The sequence below is a fragment of the Colletotrichum lupini genome, chromosome 7 (assembly GCF_023278565.1).
Source record: "Colletotrichum lupini chromosome 7, complete sequence".
NCBI lineage: Eukaryota > Fungi > Ascomycota > Sordariomycetes > Glomerellales > Glomerellaceae > Colletotrichum > Colletotrichum lupini.
This window is the reverse complement of record NC_064680.1, coordinates 858,477-879,002: the sequence shown is the minus strand read 5'-3', so window position 1 is coordinate 879,002 and position 20,526 is coordinate 858,477. Positions and strand designations below refer to the sequence as shown.

The 20,526-nt window shown below is 24.6% G+C and overlaps 3 protein-coding genes across 3 annotated transcripts; all 3 read right to left on the bottom strand.

Annotated features, from left to right (window-relative positions):
• Positions 1–1,396: 1,396 nt before the first annotated feature.
• CLUP02_13295 (2OG-Fe(II)oxygenase superfamily protein) lies at positions 1,397–2,221 on the bottom strand (the record flags this gene model as incomplete). Its single annotated transcript, XM_049292236.1, has 1 exon — positions 1,397–2,221. The coding sequence occupies one exon, from the start codon at positions 2,219–2,221 to the stop codon at positions 1,397–1,399; it is 825 nt and encodes a 274-aa protein (XP_049149382.1).
• A 1,142-nt stretch (positions 2,222–3,363) lies between these two features.
• CLUP02_13294 (uncharacterized protein) lies at positions 3,364–3,921 on the bottom strand (the record flags this gene model as incomplete). Its single annotated transcript, XM_049292235.1, has 1 exon — positions 3,364–3,921. The coding sequence occupies one exon, from the start codon at positions 3,919–3,921 to the stop codon at positions 3,364–3,366; it is 558 nt and encodes a 185-aa protein (XP_049149381.1).
• Positions 3,922–19,592: 15,671 nt separating this feature from the next.
• Positions 19,593–19,751, bottom strand: CLUP02_13293 (uncharacterized protein; the record flags this gene model as incomplete). The annotated part of the gene is made up of 1 exon (XM_049292234.1): positions 19,593–19,751. A coding segment is annotated over one exon (159 nt), but the record flags the coding sequence as incomplete, so codon positions are not given.
• Between the last annotated feature and the right edge of the window lie 775 nt (positions 19,752–20,526).

Below are 20,526 nucleotides of genomic sequence, written 5' to 3'. Positions count from 1 at the left end.
ATTAGCAGTTACTAATATATTTAATTTTAATAAGGATATATCTAATCCGCGCGCTAGTCGTAGTAAATCCGTGCTTTCGCTACCTAATGAATTTGTCAGGGTCTAGGAGATTCCTACTTCCTCTCGCTATCTCGCTACTACTCTCGTTTTTATTATTTTTAGTAATTATTATTACCCTTTTAGATCGCTAGCTATCGTACTTACTAAGATCCTCCTTTTTATTTAGTATAAAAGGGTAGGTTCTAGTAGTTCCTTTTAATAATAGTAGCGGTAGACGTTTATATTACTATAATAAGATATAGTAATTAGTCTTAGGATCTTTGCCGGTTACCGATTTCCGCTTTTTTATATACTTCTAGCCTCCTAAGCCTCGTGCTCTCTATAATCTCTAAATCCCCTCCTCCCTCGTTAGACCGTCCCCTATACTATATTCTTAAGTAATACTCGGGGGGTAATTAAGGGAGCTATGGGGAGGTCGTCTAGATCGCGGGCTTGAGGTCGTACCCGTAAGATCTTAGTAATAATAGACTTTTTTTATATACTATAGATCTCTTAGCTTAATAACTCCTATACGCTTCTTACTATACTAACTAAGAATATTTACGTTTAGAGATCCCTTTTTTTAATCGCGCGGTGCTTTTTTATACTATACTATCGAGCTTACCCGTCGCGCTAATTAACTAAGTAAGTAGTCGCTACGTAGGTATTTCTTTTTACTAATTTAACTAGTTAATTTCTAATCGCGGGCCGGCTATGGAAAAGTTATTTAATAAAAAGGCTACTTAAGGTAACGGCAAAAAACTAGTCGCTTAAGTAGTTCCGTTAATTAACGTAGTTTAACGTAGTAAACGTCGACCTCTCGTAAGTAGTAAAGGGCTACGATTACTTAATTCCGTACGGTATTTAAGAATCGCCCCCTTTTTTGTCTACTTTTATAAGGTTAATTAGTACGAATCTCCTATCCTATACGGTATTAAGAGGTCGTCTCTTTTACGTAGCGAGATACCTTGCCGATTTATAATAATAGAATTTAACTACTAATTAGTATTAGTATCCTTATTATAGGGTAGTTAGTTCGAACCGTAGTTAACGAAGAGATTAATTAAACTATTTAGATATTTGCGTAGGTATAAAAAGGAGGTTCTAACCGTAGGTTGGGCTGGCTACGATAATCGTAAATAGGGCCCCTAATTGGCCCCTGCGCAGTCGGCTGTATGCCGCGGTCGAATTGGACTTCCAATCCGATAGATAAAGGGTGGCGCGGCTTTGAGGTTAAACTCATTGATATCGGAAGGGAATGATTTAGAGAGTGTTCCGCGAGTCGTTTTGCCTTTAGGGGTCGACGCAATTACCGCCCTATCTAACTCCTTCCATTGCCAGTCTCACTCTCCATCATTCAAGTCTTGGCTTCATTCCTAGCCATCTTCGCCTGCAAAGCAGCGTACATCCTGTTCATGGCATTACGGTTGAACTCCTCCCCAGTAACCATCGGATACTTCTTCAGCGGGCCCTGTATGACAGCCTCCTTACACGGCTGGTTGAAGAAAGCCATGCTATATCTCTCACCGTAGTAATCCCCCTCTTCGCAGGGCGCCTTGACTCGATGGTAAGTGCTCTTGAACCGGTCGTCGCTCCAACTCATGAGCAAGTCGCCGATATTACATATGATGACTCCGGGCTTGATCTCGACCTTTGTCCATTGGTCACCCAGGGCATGCTCGCTGACAGCCTCACGACCAGGACAAACCTCGAGTCCCGATTGCCCTTCGCGTTGAAATAGCAGCGTCAGAAATCCCCAATCCGCATGGGCGCCTGCTCGATGATACACCTTTCCATCATTGACGCGCGGAGTTTCAAAGTAATGCAGAAGCCGGAGCACAGACTGCGCGCCGGGGTGGGTGGCATCGTGATACTTTATAAAGTAGTCGTCCTGGAAGCCAAGGCCCCGGGCTAGGCAGAGCATCAACCTTTCCGAGATGGCCTGCACACGATGCATGAAGGCCAGAGACCGTTCCTTGAAGCCGGGGAGGATCTCATCGCTGGCCCAGACGCCGTCCATGTTTTCCCCAAATTGGAGTTGATACGACTCCTTCTGGTCGGCTGCACCCGTGGACGGTCTGAGCTGTGACAGCTTCTCCCAGCCGACGTTTTTGGGACTCCATGGGACGGTGGCCTTTGCTTCATCTGGTAGGGCGAAGAAAGCCTCGGACACGGAGAACATCTCGTCGACTTCGGATTGGCTTAGGCCGTGGTCCTTGATGGAGAAGAAGCCGACGTTCTCAGCGGCGCCACATAGCTGAGAGGTGATTTCATCGATGCGGCTGTCGAAATCACGGAGGGAGATCTATGATGAGAAATATCTCTTTTAGTTCTCTCGCACGAACAGTCATCAGAGCAGGGCACGAGGACACACCTCGGGGATTACCCGTTCAACGTACTTCGTCTTTTCTGCCATGGCGATTCGATTGGCCTCTCACAGAGTACCTGTCTGGGATCTGGATACGTGCTAGAGAATGAATACACAACTCGAATGACGCAGTAAGCAGACTAATGGTTCATGAGCTTTGCGACGATCACGACGTTAAAGCAGTCAACCATGTCCCTGGTGAACCTCGCCGTCTACACATCTCACTCATGCTCCTGGCAGTCGAGATAAGATGATGATGAGTGAGATGCGACCGCATGCACGTTCCGCCCTTCAGAAAGCTGGGATTGGTGGACGACGCAAGCTTATCTTTAGGACCAGTTGCCCCCAAATGAAGATTGCAGCATATCTGATGAAGGACGTGCGATACCTGGTAGCATATCAGCGGAGACTACGGATACAGGTAACAACTTCTCTACCCTGAGACACCAAGTGCATTCATTGAGAAGCCTATCAAACCTGATCTTATTCCTGTAGTGCGTGGATGTTTTTATCCCAGTCGATGTTTACAAAGGCAGCATGCCCGAACACCATGTCATTGTTATAATGTTGAGTTGTGAAAGGAAGTTGTGAGACCTGCAGTGGAGCAGGCTTCAACGGGCTACAGGGCCTACAGTGGCCGGCCACCCGCTCGCCCGGGGCACCTAAGCCACCCCGGCAGCTCCCTCTGCAACCCCAACGTCCATTAGGCCCCATCACGAAGACGCCGAGGATGGGCTGTTGTTGATATCTTTGGGTTCTCTGACGATAGTAGTAATGTAGCACAAGTCATTTGCCTTCATTCTTAATCAGATCTATCAAGTCCCGTAAGCTATTGAGTTCTGTTCGAGTGATATCTCTTGCAGTGCTACCCATGGTGAAATCGTCATCCAAGCGCGTCCTCGCTGCGACAGCAATTCTAGCCGCGAGAACCCCAAGTGCCAGAACCTTGGACTCACTCACAAGTCCTGACCCAACTTATACAAAAGCGTAATCTTGAAAGACCCATCCTCGCTCCTCTCGCCAGTCCTGAAAGCAGCAGCCTGCTCCGGCGTAATCCTCACCACCGCCGTCTCGCTCCCAAACTCCAGATTAGCGTGGTTGAAATCAATGTGCGTGCCCCGCACCAGAAGCCGCACGTTGATCTCAGAGTGCGCGGGCAGGGTGTACCGCGTACCGACCGAGACGGTGACCAGAACGGCGCCCGTAGTCTGCGTCTCGGCGCGGAGGGTGACTTGGTTGTCCGGGGTATCAAAGTACTGCGGGCGGGCCGTCGACGCGGGCGGGCGGAAGTCGAAGCGGTTCGGGACGTTGGCGAGGCCGCGGTTGAAGGGGTTGCAGAAGGGCCAGCACCAGCCGCCGCCTGAGGCGCGGGCGGCGACGGAGGTGTCTTCTGTGGCCGGGGCGCGGGCGGCTAGATCCGCGTTGACGGCGACTGGGGAGGCCGTGGCGAAGTTGGCCCCGAGGAGGACGATGAGGAGGGCGCAAAGACCTCGGAAGAACTTTGAGGATAACATTTTAGGTATTAATAAGTGCGGTGGGACAAGAGAGAGTCTATATATAAACTAATAATAACCCCCCCTAGTTAAAGTAGGAGTCCTGTATATAGTAATAAGTACTTAGATATTAGTAAATCTTAGCTAAATTTAATTAATCGGACTTCGGTTTTTTTTTTTTTTAAATACTTAGGCTAGAAATATTTTAAAAATAAATTATAACTAATTAAGGTATTACTACTTAATTAATAAGAAATAATTCTAACTTATGCTTTTTTTTTATTCTAACTAAGTTACGTCCTTTTTTTAAAACTTTTTTTTTTTTTTTTTTAAACTTCTACCCTTTATTATAACTTTTATTAAAAAATCTTATTATAAAACTTATTATCGTACCTAAAATTTATTAATAATTAATTAAAAATATTTTTAAATTAATTTTATAATACTTTTTTATTATTATAAAAATAATAGTTTTAAATCTTATATTAATAATAAGAGGGGCCGGCTTAAGAATCTTTTTATATTTAAAACTAATAGTATAAGTTTTATCCTTATTATTATAATCAAATACGTAATTTATTTACTTATTTTTATAATAATAAGGTTAAGTAATTTTATTATGAAGAGAACTTTATTATTATTACTTAAAAGCTAATAGCCTTTACCTTAATAATTATTACTAATTATTTTTTAATACGTTTAAAAAGTATTTTAAAAAGGGTTATTATATTAACTTTATAATTTTTTATAAAAAGTCCCTCTTTTTTATTATTAACTTCGAGGTTATTTATAAATTACTTCCTATTTTATATTAATATTTTTAGCCTTATTAATAGTTTTTTATAAAATATTATATTAAAATAATATTATTCATAAAAAGCTAGGATACGCCCCTAAATACCCCCTGAAAGCTTAAGGCTATTATAAATAATAAGGCGTTATTTACTATCCTTTTTAAAGAGGACGGTATTATAAATAGAAATATTTTTAAAATATTTCTAATTTATAAAACTAATTATTTTTAATAAGATGTTATTATAATAAAAAAGAACGTCGAGCTCGGCCCTAAAAAGAGCTATAAAGTCTATAAATCGTAATATATTATTAATTATAATAAGTATAACTTATTTTTTAATTAATACTCCTCTTAATTAAATTTTATAACTTACTCACTTTTTAATATATACGAACTAACTTACTTAGTATTCTATGAGTATTATTACTTTATCCTCGGGCTAAGCGAGGATATTTTTAATAAGTTATTTTATTAATACTTATATATTATTATACTTAATATCAATTATTTTTAGAAAATCTTTAAGATTCTTAAATAAATAAGCTAAAATAATAAAATTATTAAAAATAGGCTAATCTAGCCTAACCCTACTAATAATTTTAATAATAATAAAACGGATTTTTAAATAAACCCCGCTACTTTTATTTAGATCTTTATTAAGGATATAAATAAGTAAAAAATATAATTAAGGGTTAAAAAGTAATAAGAAATAATTAATTTAGGGAAGTTTATAAATAAAAAGCTTATTAAAATAGAAGTATTTTACTTACCTTTTTAAAATAGTATTATATAAATTAAAAATACTATAATATTATAAATAAATATCTATAATAAATATATAAATATATATTAAGGCTATAAATACTAAGTAAATAATATATTAATCGTAAATATTTCTAAAGAAATTCTTAAAAGATTCCTCAAAGTTTCCTAAAAATTTCTTAAAAAGTTCTTAAAGATTTTTTAAAAGTTTCTTAGAAATTTCCTAAAGATTTCTTAAAGATTTCCTTAATATATATTAAGTATTTCCTAAATACGTCTTTGATATATATTAGATATTTCCTTAATATATTTTAAATATGTTTTAAATACTTTTATTTTTCTAATTTTTATAATATTTATATATATAAATTAATTAATAAATAATAAAGGGAATTAATATACGGGCATTATAAATTAATATACGAGCGTCGCTCTTATATAAGTATCGCTATTCTATTTTTTAATTAGTTTAAAAAAATAGTACTTCTTTATAAAAATAATAAGAATAATTATATTAATATAGCTATTCTTATTATTCTCTTTAACCTAAGCTCTAATTCAAAATCTTAAAAAATAAAAATATTATTATAATTTATATACTTATTTAGAACTACTATATTACTTATTTAAAATTTATAAATTTTAAATAAGTTGATAATCTAAGCTTTTATAAACTTTAAATAAATAAAGCTTTTTTTTATTATATACTTAAAATATATAAAAAGTAAATTATAATAATATCTACTTAATTACTTTTTTTAATATAATTATAATAATTTACTATTATAAACTACTTCTTATTAATTCCGTTTCTTTTAAATACTAAATTATATTAGCTATTTATTTATATAATTCCTTATTATCCTCCCTTTATTAAAAATACTAAACTAGCTCCTTATTTATTATTAAAATAAGTTTAATATTTAGCTTTAACTTAGCTAACTTATTTTCTTTATAAACTTAAATAGTATTAACTTATTTCTATTCCTAAATAAGTAGCCTTATTTTTTATTATTAATACTTTAATTATTATAAATAGTACGAGCTTAATTAGCTAACTAGCCTTTTTTAAATAAGGCTAGTTATAATAAAATAAGCTATACTATATTCTTTAGCTTATTATAAAAAAATATAGTAATTTTAAAATTAAGGATTTAATAGTATAAATTTTAAAAAAAACGTTTTTTAAAAACGCTATTAAAAATATACCTCTTACTTATTAAAAATAGCTAAACTTAATATTTTAAAATAAGTTTTATAATAACATAAAATACTTAGCTTAATTAAAATAGTATAATTTAAATTATAAAATCCGAGGGGTTTTAAAAATAGCCTCTTATTAAATAGTATTACTTTTTTTATAAGCCGGCCTTATATTTTAATTAAAATAAAATATTTTAAAAAAAGTATTATTTAAAGTTTACCTAAGTATTTAAAACGAGTACTTATATATTCTTAGTTTATAAATACCTTATTTTTTATATAAGCTTAATAAAAACGTAGCTCCTAATTACTAATTATATCCTATATAATATTAATAAATTAATATAAATAACTAAGACTATTTAAAAAATAACCTTTAATATTATTATTACTTAACTTAGTATTAAAAGTAATACGAGTATTAAAGTTCTAATATTTTTAAATAAAATAACGGGCTTATTATATTTTTAAAAATAAGTATATTATATAAAAATACTAAAAGATTAGGTATTAGTTATTAAACTCTTTATAGAGCTTAGTTTAGGCTTTTTTAAAAATATACTTAGTCTTAATAAAAATAATAAGCTTTTATATTATAAAGACCTTATAATATATATAAAAAAGGGGCTTATTAATAAGTATATTAATATAAGCCTTATCCTTATTACTTAATATAACTATTATTTATATTAATAACTAATATCCCTCGTTATTAAACTTATTATTATTATTATTATAACTATAGTCCTTAATTTACCTTTACTTAGTTTTAAGTATAATATTAAAATTAATATAATAAATATAAAGTTATTATTAAATATTTAAGAACTACTTATTTAATATAACTTTTATTTACTTATTATAATTTACAATAATAATAATAAAGTAACGGACTAAGTATTAGTTTATAAATTAGCGGATACGTATTAAAAAAAACTAAAAACCCTCTAATTCCTTATTATTAATAAGGCTAAATACGGCGTTATAAATAAATTTAAAGTAAGTTTATTTAGTAATTTAAAGAAGAGGGAGCTTAAAGCGATTAGTATTATAAGTATTATTAAAGTTAATTACTTTAGGGAATTACTTTTATGTTTAAAAATAATAAAAAAAGGTCTAAATAAGGCTAATAAAGCGGTTTAGCTTATTATTTACTTATTTTATTATATATAAGATATTTTATTTATTAAATAGCTTAATTAACGCTATAATTAGTAAGTATTTAGCTAGTCTTTTTTAATTTATATAAGCCTTAGTATTATAAATATCTCGTTAAGTAAATAAGGACTTTAAAAACTATTTCTAAATAATAATACGTATATTATAAGCCCGAATCCTAATTTATTAACTTATAATTTTAATAATATCCTTAACTATTTTAATAAGTTTATAATATAAAGGGTATATAAAAGTTTTAAAACTAGGGTTATAATTATACTAATTATACTAAAGGTCTAAATAATAATATAATAACTACTTATCCTCTTCTTAAGCCTTAGTAATAACTTATTATTTATAACCGTATTTATAAAACTTATATTATTAAATATTAATACTTTATATAAGCCTAGGTTCATTAAAATAACTATATTAAGAAATATATTAAATAATTCGGCCTCGAGCTTTATACTTATTTTATTTTATAATACTAAATTTATTAGCTTTTATAAAGTTATTAACTTAGTTTAAAAGGGTATGATAAGTTTGTTTTAAATTATTAAGAATCGGTAGGTTTAGGATTTTAATTATAAAGAAAAAGAGGATTAGTTATTTAAAATATAATAAGAAGCTATAGTTTAAAAAGACGTTTTATTTTAAATAAATAATAGCTATAAAAGTAAAGGGAATTAATAGGGACGTATAACAAATTAATACGGATACATAACTCTTAGGGACGTATAACATTCTCTACTTCTAATTAGTCTAAAATTTTATTATTAATATACTTAGATTCTACTACTTTTTTTAAAGTATCTATCCCTTTTTATAATCTCCTTTATTTAATTATATTTTAAAAGAGCTTTATTATAAAGTTATTATTAACTTAACGCGTTTTACGTCCTTTCTTTTAAAAATTATACTAGTTTATATATTATAAAATAGCTCTTTTAATAGATTATATACTAAGCCTACGTTACTAAGCTTAATTTAATAACTTAAATAATTAAAACTATTTTATAAAACGCTAATACTTTAATAATAATAATATACTATTGTTTTTTATTTTAAATAGAGATTATATTAATATTAATTAGTTTTATAAAGTTAGCAATCCTTATATATATAATAACTTAATAAACGATATTTTACCTAAGTTATTATAAAGAACGTAACTACTATTTTACTATTTATATTAATATATTAAAATAGAACTAACTTATTATTTTAATTAAAAGTTCCTTAATAAAACCAATACTTTTTAACTTTTTACTATTCTCTAATTCTTATTAATATATAGTCCTCCCCTTTTTAATAAAAAGTCTAAATAGCTTATATTTTATTTTATATACTATTTTCTAAGGGGGATATAAACTACTTAATATACTACTCTTTTTTAAATATTACTAAAGCCTAGTTCCTCTTTTTTTTTTAATAAATCTTAATAACTTACTTAGCTTATTATAAAATAGTTTAATAATATTCTTTAGCTTATTATATAAGTTATTAGGACTAATAAAAGGTTAATAACTAGCCTTATTTAATAATATAAGTAAAGCTATTTATAATAAAAAACATAGGGTTCTTAAATAAACTTACTACCCTATTTACTTCTATAATAAAACCCTTTTTTAAATTTATCGTTTTTTTAAACCGTAGCTTTTTATTATACTTAAAATAATAAATCCTCCTCCTCTTTTTTAAATAAAACCCTAAACTTACTAATTCCTAGTAGGTTAGAGTTAATAATAAATACTCTTTTTAATTAAATTAATACTTTTTCTAAAGCTAATAGCTTTAGTATTATAAAATATTATAGATATAAATAAACTAAAAAGAATATTTAGTATATATTTTAATATAACTAATATAAATATTTTAAGCCTAACTATAATATAGGTCTAAAGTAATAGAGATCCCGAAAATATAGTTATAAATAAAAGTTAATTATTAAAGCTAAAGTTAAGGAATAGTAGTTATTATAATAATATAAAAATCCTTGATATAGCTAATATAACTATAGGCCTAACTTTAAAATATTTATATACCTTTTTTATTATAAGCTTACCTAGCTAGTTAAAAATATTATTAAGATTATAAACTAATAGGTTAGGATTTAGGTATATAATATACGTATTATTATTTAAAAATAGTTCCTAAAATCCTTACTTATTTAATAAAATATTTATAACGCTAAGGCTTATATAAACTAAAAGAGATTAGCTAAATACTTACTAATTATAGCGTTAATTAAGCTATTTAACGAGCGAAATATCTTATATATAATAAAATAAGTAAATAACGAGCTAAACTACTTTATTAACCTTATTTAAACCTTTCCTTACTATTTCTAAATATAAAAGCGATTTTTTAAAATAATTAGCTTTAATAATACTTATAATACTAATCACTTTAAGCTCCCTCTTTTTTAAGTTACTAAGTAGACCTATTTTAAATCTATTTATAATACCGCGTTTAGTTTTATTAATAATAAAAAACTAAAGAGTTTCTGGTTTTTTTTAATAAGTATCCGCTAATTTATAAACTAATACTTAGTCCGTTACTTTATTATTATTATTATAAATTATAATAAATAAATAAAAGCTATATTAAATAAGTAGTTCTTAGACGTTTAATAATAACTTTATATTTACTATATTAACTCGAATATTATACTTAGGGCTAAGTAGAAATAGGTTAAGGACTATAGCTATAATAATAATAATAATAAGTTTAATAACGAGGGATATTAATTATTAATATAAGTAATAGTTATATTAAGTAATGAAAATAAGGCCTATATTAATATACTTATTAATAAGCCCCCCTTTTATATATATTATAAAGTCTTTATAATATAAAAGTTTATTATTTTTATTAAAACTAAGTATATTTTTAAAAAAGCCTAAACTAAGCTTTATAAAGAGTTTAATAATTAATATTTAATCCTCTAATATTTCTACGTAGTATACTTATTTTTAAAAGTATAATAAGCCCGTTATTTTATTTAAAAATATTAGAACTTTAGTACTTATATTACTTTTAATACTAAGTTAAGTAATAATAATATTAAGGGTTATTTCTTAAATAGTTTTAATTACTTATATCGGCTTATTAAAGTTATATAAAATATAATTAGTAATTAAGAACTATATGTTTACTAAGTTTATATAAAAAACGAGGTATTTATAAGCTAGGAGTATATAAATACTTATTTTAAGTACTTAAGTAAACTTCGAATAATACTTTTTTTAAAATATCTTACTTTAATTAGGACGTAAGGCCGGTTTATAAAAAAAAGTAATATTATTTGATAAGAGGCTATTCCTAGACCCCCTCGGATTTTATAGTTTAAACTATACTATTTTAATTAAACTAAGTGTTTTATATTACTATAAAATCTATTTTAAAATATTAAATTTAGTTATTTTTAATAAATAGGAAGTATATCCTTAATAATATTTTTAAGAAATATCTTTTTTAAATTTATATTATTAAATCCTAAACCCTAAGATTACTATATCCTTTTATAAGAAGCTAAAGAATATAGTATAGCCTATTTCATTCTAATTAGTTTTATTTGAAAAAAGCTAGTTAATTAGTTAAGCTTATACTATTTATAATAACTAAAGTACTAATAATAAAAAACGAGGCCGCTTATTTAAAAATAAAAATAAATTAATACTAGCTAAGCTTATGAAAAAAATAAGTTAGCTAAGTTAAAATTAAATATTAACCTTATTTTAATGATAAATAAGGAGCTAGTTTAGTATTTTCAATAAGAAAAAAATAATAGGGAATTATATAAATAAATAGCTAATATAGCTTAATATTTAAAAAAAATAAAATTAATAAAAAGTAGTTTATAATAATAATAAATTATTATAATTATATTAAAGAAAGTAGTTAGGTAGACGTTATTATAATTTATTTTCTATATATTTTAGATATATAATATAAAGAAGCTTTATTTATTTAAGATTTATGAAAGCTTAAATTATTAGTTTATTTAAAATTTATAAATTTTAAATAGGTAATATAATAATTTTAAACGAGTACGGGGGTTATAATAATATTCTTATTTTTGAAATTTTTAAATTAGAACTTAAGTTAGAGAGGATAATAAGAATAGTTATATTAATATAATTACTCTTATTATTTTTATAAAGAGGTACTATTTTTTTAAATTAATTAAAAATAAAAAATATTATATATCCCTAAGAGCTATACGTCCGTATTTATTTATTATACGTCCTTATTAATTCCTAAAGTAAATAGGGTAATAAGTTAACTTAAGGACCTTATATTTATTATTATTCACGAATATATTTTTATTATTAGAGTAGTATTATTATTAATTATTAATTAGTTTTAATAACCTATTTAAAAAGCTAGAAAATATTACTCAACTACTTTATTATAAAATAAAAGAGTTATTAGGACTATTTATTAAAAGAAGAGGGGTTATATTTTAAAAAAAGGTTATAAAAGGGTAGTTTATTGAGTTTTTATTATTCCCTTAGAAAAATAATAAATAAGGTATAATATAAGCTCTATATTAAAATAATTATTTATAAGAAGTTACGTATTTTAGAATATATGAATTAAGAGCTTAGTAATAAAGTCGCGCTATTTTTTAAAATTATTAATTTTATACAATTAGCTAATACTAAAATAGCTATTTTTTAAAAAGGGAGATAATAATATTTAGTTAGATAATAATAAGAGGCTATAATTAATTTATAACTATTTTTATAAAAAAGGAAGTTTTTTAATAGAAATATTACTTTAAAATTAGTTTTAAAAAACGTTTTTAATTTTAATTATAAAAGCTATTATAAGTAAATATTATAAGTTAAATTTCGAGGCTTAATAATATAACTTAAGTATAAAAGGAGCAAAAGAATAAAGGCTTAGGATATTTTATAAGTATTTAATAAAATCTAATTATATTAATAATTCTTTTTTAAACTAATTAAAAAGTAAAATAGCGACGCTAGTATAAGAGCGACGCTAATATATTAATTTATAACGCCGCTATATTAATTCCCTTTGATATATTAATATAAATAATAAGATAGTAGTTACGTTTTTTATCATAATTTAAATAAAATATTATTTATTAAGTTGTTATATATATAGGGATCGTTAATTTTATAAAACTAGCTAATGTTAATATAGCTTTTATTTAAAATAAAAAATAATAATATATTATTATTATCGGAGCGTTAGTATTTTATAAAATAGTTTTAATTATATAAGTTATTAAATTAAGCTTAGTAATATAAGCTCGGTACGTAAGCTATTAAAAAAGCTATTTTATAATATATAAATTAGTATAGTTTTAAATAAAAAAGAGAATATAAAACGTATTAAATTAATAATAGCTTCGTAATAAAGCTCTCTTAAAATATAATTATATAAAAAGATTATAAAAAGAGATAAGTATTTTAAAAAGAAGTAATAAAATCTAAGTATATTAATAATAAATTTTTAGACTTATTAAAAATTAAAAATATTATATATCCTTGAAAGCTATATATCCGTATTAATTCGTTATACGTCCTTATCAATTCCTATTATAAATATGGAAAATATATAAAGGGTTTCCTAATTTTTAATAAAAAGAAGTATATAATATAAGATTTAGCTACTTATATAAGCTAATATTAAGAGGTTTTATATATTTTAAAATAGGGATAACTCGCTTTTTAAATAAGTAATAAAAAGTTAGGAGTTGTTTTAATTAGTAATTAAGTATAAAACGTAATATATCTAGCTTTTTTTTAATACGTAATATATTAAAAACGTATAAAGTATAAGGGACTCTCGCGGTATAGTACTTTAAAAAAAACTACTAATACTTATAAAAGTAATATAAAATACTTCTTTTAATTAGGTTAATATGATCTCAATTAACGGAATTATAACTAAAGAAAAGAGGATAATATTAATTAAATTAGAAAAATAAACTTCTTAATTATCTTATATTATTATATATAAAAGTAAATTATTAAAAAAGCTCTAGTTTAAATTTAAAAAGTATATATATAATTAAAATTAAAGTCTACGCCCTTAAGCTTTTATTTTTAATTAGGGCCCTTTTGTTTTATATTCTTTTTTAATTAGCTCTCTTATAAATCCCTAAACTTAATTAGTTTTAAAAAGACTACTAGGACTAATCGCCCTATCCTATTTTAATTATTCCTTAATTTCTTTTTTTTTTAATTTTTTATAAAAAGAAATCATCTTAAATTAGTCTTAATTATTATATATAGTTAATCGCTTTAAGCCCTCTATTTACTTTTCCTTTTTATAATTACTTTTTTTATTTTTTTTATTTTCTTTATTTACTCTACTTTTTTTACTTAGTTCTTATCCTATTCCTTTTTAATAGTTTCCTAATCCTAACCTTTATTACCCTAATTCTTCTTAGCTTCTTTTATTAATAATAATATTTAAAACATATAAGCTAAAGTTATATATATAGCTTTTATAATTAAGTTATTATATTAATTAACCTATTATTCCTTTATATTTTTATTAATATTAGCTTTATTTATATATATATTATAACGTTATAAAAAGTCTTAATAGAATTTAGCTAGTCCTTAACGTTAGCGTTTATTATCTTTTTATATAATCTAATCGTAATTAAAAAGGATATATTTAATAGCTTCTTATTTTAATTAAACCCTCGGTATTTAAATTAAAATCTTTATAATAAGGCTATTCTTACCCCTAATCAAAATATTTAAAAAAACTATTTCTTTAATTACTTAGATTAGTTTTATTAAAAGCCGGGCTAAAGTATAATAATAACTTAAGTAATAATATATTTAATAAGGACTACGTAACTTAACGAGTCTTAGGAATATTAATTAAATATATAAGTTAATTATTAATAATAGTATTTAAATACTAATTAATAGCCTTTATTAATTTAATTATTTACAAAATCTAATTAGGGTCGTCACTTATTATAAATCCTTAGGTATTTTTAAATACTTTTAAAAATCGAGATAGTAGGGTTAACTCTTTAAAAATAATAAGTTCTTAATTAAAGCTTTTAATTATATCCTTAGTTTTTTTTAAAATACGTAAGGTTTATAAGAGTATAATAATTATAATTACGTAAGTTATAAATTCTTAGATCCTATTTAGTAAATCTAAAGCCAAGTAAATAAAAACCGGATTTTTAAAAAGTTAGTATTTTATAAGCGTTAGTTATAATATAATTAGAGTTATCTAAGTTAGTATAGGGCCTATTTCTAAAGTCCTAATTATATATTATACTTTTAAAAAACCTTCCTAAGGGAAGTCTTATTATATTAAAAAAGTAATAACCGTTATATTAAAACTTATAGCTAATTTATTAAATCTAAGCCGTATAGAGCTTATTATTAAATAGTTTAAAGTATTTATAAATTATTTAATACGTATTATAAATTAAGTTAAGTTAGCTATATTAAACCGCGTTACGAAACTATTTAAGTATATATAAACCGTATTCTTATTTACTTAGTTATTATATTATAAGGACTACGTAAGCGCTTATATTAATTAGTTATTAAATATAAAAAAGCGTATCGATTTAATTATAAAAGGCCTTTAGTACTTAAATATTGTTAATAAATATCCTCTTTAAATACTTAAGATCCTATTTCGGATTATACTAATAAACTATATTATTTTATTAATTTATAATTATTTTTATAAAATAGCCTAGATTATTAGTATAAAAAAGAAAAGTTATTAAGTATATTAAAGTCCTAATCTTTTATATAATCTCTTAAGTTTAAGGGATTAAAATAGGGGTCTTATTTAGTTTAAAAGTACTCTCTTATCCTTTTTTAATTATAATTATATTATATATTAAAGCAAGGTTTCGTATTATAACCTTTACTATAAATCCGATTTCGTATTTTTAAATTTAACTTTTACGTAATAAGCGTCCTTAAAAGTTATAATAATTAATTAGGACTTTTATTATCTTATAATAGCTCTATCCTATTTAAGTCTTTTCGTTTTTTTAACTTTTAAAAGCCTCGGGGTACTAATTAAAAAAGGGAAGTACGTTTTTATTATAGCTAGCTAGTCGTAATAAGTAAATAGTATTATAGTTATAAATAGCTTTTTTAAAACTATATTTATAAATCGTAAAATAAATAAGGCTTTAGTAATTAATTATAGTTTTATTAAAAAGGGTTCTTAATAAAAATAGCTAAAAATAATTATAAAATCTAATACTAAGTTAATTACTAAAAGAGTTATAAGAAGTTTATTCTTAAGCTTAGCTTAAGTTTATATTATATATAAGTCCGTTTATAAATATATCCTTTATTAATAATTACTTCTTATTTATACGTAACCTATCTATAGTTTTTTTATTTTATAAGGGGAGTTAATTTACGAGCGTTATAAATTAATACACGGGCGTCGCTCTTATATACGCATCGCTATTTTACTTTTTAATTAGTTTAAAAAAGAATTATTAATATAGTTAAATTCTATCAAATACTTATAAAGTATTCTAAGCCTTTATTCTTTTACTCCCTTTATGCTTAGGTTATATTATTAAGCCTCGAAGTCTAATTTATAATATTTATTTATAATAGCTTTTATAATTAAAATTAAAGACGTTCTCTAAAACTAATTTTAAAATAATACCCCTATTAAGAGACTTCCCTTTTTATAAAAACGATTATTAATAAATTATAGCCTCTTATTATTATCTAGCTAATTACTATTATCTCCTTTTTTAAAAGATAACTACCTTAGCGTTAGTTAATTTTATAAAGTTAGTAATCCTAAAGGGTAGCGTAACTTTATTACTAAGCTCCTAGCTAGTATATTATAAAATACGCAACTTTTGATAAATAATTATTTTAACATAGAGCTTATATTATACTTTATTTACTATTTCCCTAAAGAAATAACGAAAACTAGATTTACTAAAAGAAATTATTTTTAGTAAAAATAAACTATTTATTTTAAAATTTTAAAAATCCCTAATTTCGTAACTTAGTATAAATTATAAACTATTGATATTATTTCATTTATAAACCGATAGATAAATAAAAAGGATTAATTAGATCTTCGAGATATACTTTTATTATTATATGAATTATAATTAGGATAATAAGGTAGTACTTTTATTAATAGCCTAGTTCGTATATAATAATATAATTAATAAAAGTATAAAAGAATTTCCGTTTTATTTTAATTACGGATTCTAATTAATAGCGTGTAAAGAAGTATAATAAGGACTATAAGTTATAAAAACTGTAGTAAACGTAAGTAAACTTAAGGAAATTTATAAATAAGCCTTACGAAAGTAAATTAAAGTATTATAAATATATACGTCGTAATCGTTCTTACGATACGACTACTAATACTATATACGATTATAAGTTTCTTTTTTTTTATAAATATTCTCTATATTAATTATATTTATAATAGATCGTCTTTTATTTAAAACCGATAAGCTAAAATATAAAAAAGAAATAAAAAAGCTTTTTTTTAAAAAACGGGTAGAGGCCTTATATCGTACGTAGGCTAAAATAAATTAGTCTTTATTAAGATTAGATCGTTCTTTCTTTTAAAAAAAGAATAGTATTTCAAAAGGGAAAAGCGATCCTTAATTTTAATATTATTAATAAAAATAAGTTAACCGTTATGTAAGAGGCGTAGTTTAATAATGCTTTTAAAATAATTAATTAAAATACTATAATAACTAAAAGTTCTAATTTTGAATTTTAATTTTAATATTTTAAAAGGGATTCCTAAGAGTTCTAAAAGTTCGTAATAAGTTCTTATATATTTTTTCTATATAGTAGTTTTTTTCTGGCTTTATAAGTATAAAAGATCGACCTTAACGGGATTACGCTTTTAAAAAAAATCATACGATATAGTACACTTTTTAACTATATAATACGCGTAATATATCCTAAGTACGTACTTAATATAATATAGTAATTTTAATATAAAAACCGCTATTTAATTCGGGATAAGTAAATTACCCTTTATATAGCGGCGCTAGTTAAAAAGGTTAATAATAAAGGTCGGCTATAATAATTAATTATAATAGTTAATTATAATAGTTAAAAGCGGCCCTTAACCGCAGAGGTTCTAAACTTTAATAATAATATAGAGGTTTTTAAAAAAAAGGGCCAAATAAGCTAATATTTACTACTCGTACTAAAGCTCGTAAAGATTCTTTATATCCTTATTGCTTTTAATATTACTTAAAGCTACTCTTTATTTAAACTAAATAAATTTACTAAATAAATTTACTAAATAAATTTACTAAATAAATTTACTAAATAAATCTACTAAATAAATTTATTAAATAAACTTATTAATATATAAACTACTACTTAGATAGCTAGTTAGATAACTAGTTAAGAAGTTAGCTAGTTAAAATACTACCTTAACGAGAACCTCTTAGTATATAGTTAGTAATTAATAAGCTAAAAATACTTATTAATAAGTCTATCCCTCTCGGGCTAGGCGCCCTCTTTAGCTAGCTCGACGCTATAGCTATTATAACTAATATAAATATACCTAAAAATTAGTAAAATACTTTTTAATAATATAGAATTTAGCTAGATAATAGTGCGAACGCTATAAATAGCCGGGCTAATATAAATATTAAAATTTAGTATATTAATACTAGCTTAGTTATAATAATTATAATAAACGGGCTAGAGGTATATAGGGTTAAAATAATAAGCTAGCGCTTTAAATAGCTCCTATAAGACCCCCCGGGTAATAATAATACTTATATAAAAAAATAGATTATACTAAATTTAGCTATTTATATAAGCTAGTATTAAGAGGTCTTATACGTATTAAAATAAGTAAAGCTTATTTTATAAGTAGCTAGAAATAGTAAAAAGTTAAGAGCTATTAATAAAAAAGAGATAATAGTCGAGTTAGTTAACTACTATTTTAATTAGTAATTAGGTATAGAGCGTATTATACCCAGTTTTCCTTAATACGTAATACACGGTACGGCCCCGGCGGATTACTCCGTTAAGGGAATAATTTTTTTATTTATATCTATAGCCCTTTTATTTAATAAGGAATTCTTATATTTTATTCCTAACTTTATAATTAATAATTCGTTCGACTTCGTATTCTAATTAGTTTAGTTTTATAATAATATAATTGTCTATATATAATCCTCTTAGTATAGGTTCGAGTAATAAAATATAAAAAATAAGATAATATTATATTATATTTAGTAATCTTAATTTATAATTAACTAGTAAGAATTTCTTAATAATTTTAAAAAGTCTAAGTCTTTTATAATTTAATTTATTACTTAGTCATTTCGTTTTAATATTATAATAAAAGAGATAGGTACTATCCCCCTTTTTTAAAAACAGTCCTCTAATCCTTAATCTATTTACGTTCTTTTTTTTATATTATTATATAAACTCGAGGTTTCGTAAGGCTTATTTATAGATTTCCTTAAGTTTATTTATATTTATTATAGTTTTTATAACTTATAGTCCTTATTATACTTCTTTATATACTATTAATTAGAATCTATAATTAAAATAAAACGGAAATTCTTTTATATTTTTACTAATTATATTATTATATATAAACCAAGTTATTAATAAAAATACTACTTAATTATCCTAGTTATAATTTATATAATAATAAAAGTATATTTTAAAAATCTAATTAATCCTTTTTATCTTTCTATTAGTTTATAAATAAAGCAATATCAATAGTTTATAATTTATATTAAGTTACGAAATTAGGGGTTCCAAAATTCTAAAATAAATAGCTTATTTTTATTAAAAATAATTTCTTTTAGTAAACTATAGTTCGAAAGTATAACCTTAGTAAATACGTATACTAAGTCTTTTATAATACTTAATTTTGTATAAAAAATAAAATATACGAACTTAATAAGTTAACCGACTATAACTAAAATACTATCGTACTATACTTTAATAAATAGTTTTTTAAATTTTAATAGTTTAATAATAAAGTCCTATATAATTAATTACTATATTTTTATTAATAATTATAATAGTTATAGCTCGCTATAAGGCTTATACGGGCTATTTTTACTTTCTTTATAAATTACGTAATCCTTAATTATTTTTATAATTTTAGTACGTATAGTAGATTTATTATAATATTAACAAATCCGTTTTTATATTTTAGTAATTCTTTAGTAACTATATACCGGTATACTATAAATTTTTATAATAAATTCAAGGGTTAATTTTTTAATCAAGTTAGTAACAATCTTTTTAATTATTATAAAGAGCTTCGTAATTAGTATAGGGCTACTATCTTTTTCCTATTTAAAAATAACTTATATTTTTTTAAGGACTATAACTTCGTAATTAGGTCTTTTATTAAGAGCGTCTATTTTACTATTTTCTAAACCTTTTTAATAAATAATTTAGAAATTATACTTAAATAAGAATTCGCTCTATTTAACTTATCGTTTATTTAGTTTTTTGTTTATTATAAAGTTTACGAGGTTCTTATAATTTATATAAATTATAACTTCGTACCTAGTCCTAAATAACTATAGTTTCTATTTTTAAAATACTTTAATAATTACTATTAGTTCCTGATTATAAATTTACTAATTTAATTCTACTTTATAAAATATTTTGAAATAAAAATAATATAAATAAAGCTTTTTTTATTTATCTTATTATCTTAGGACC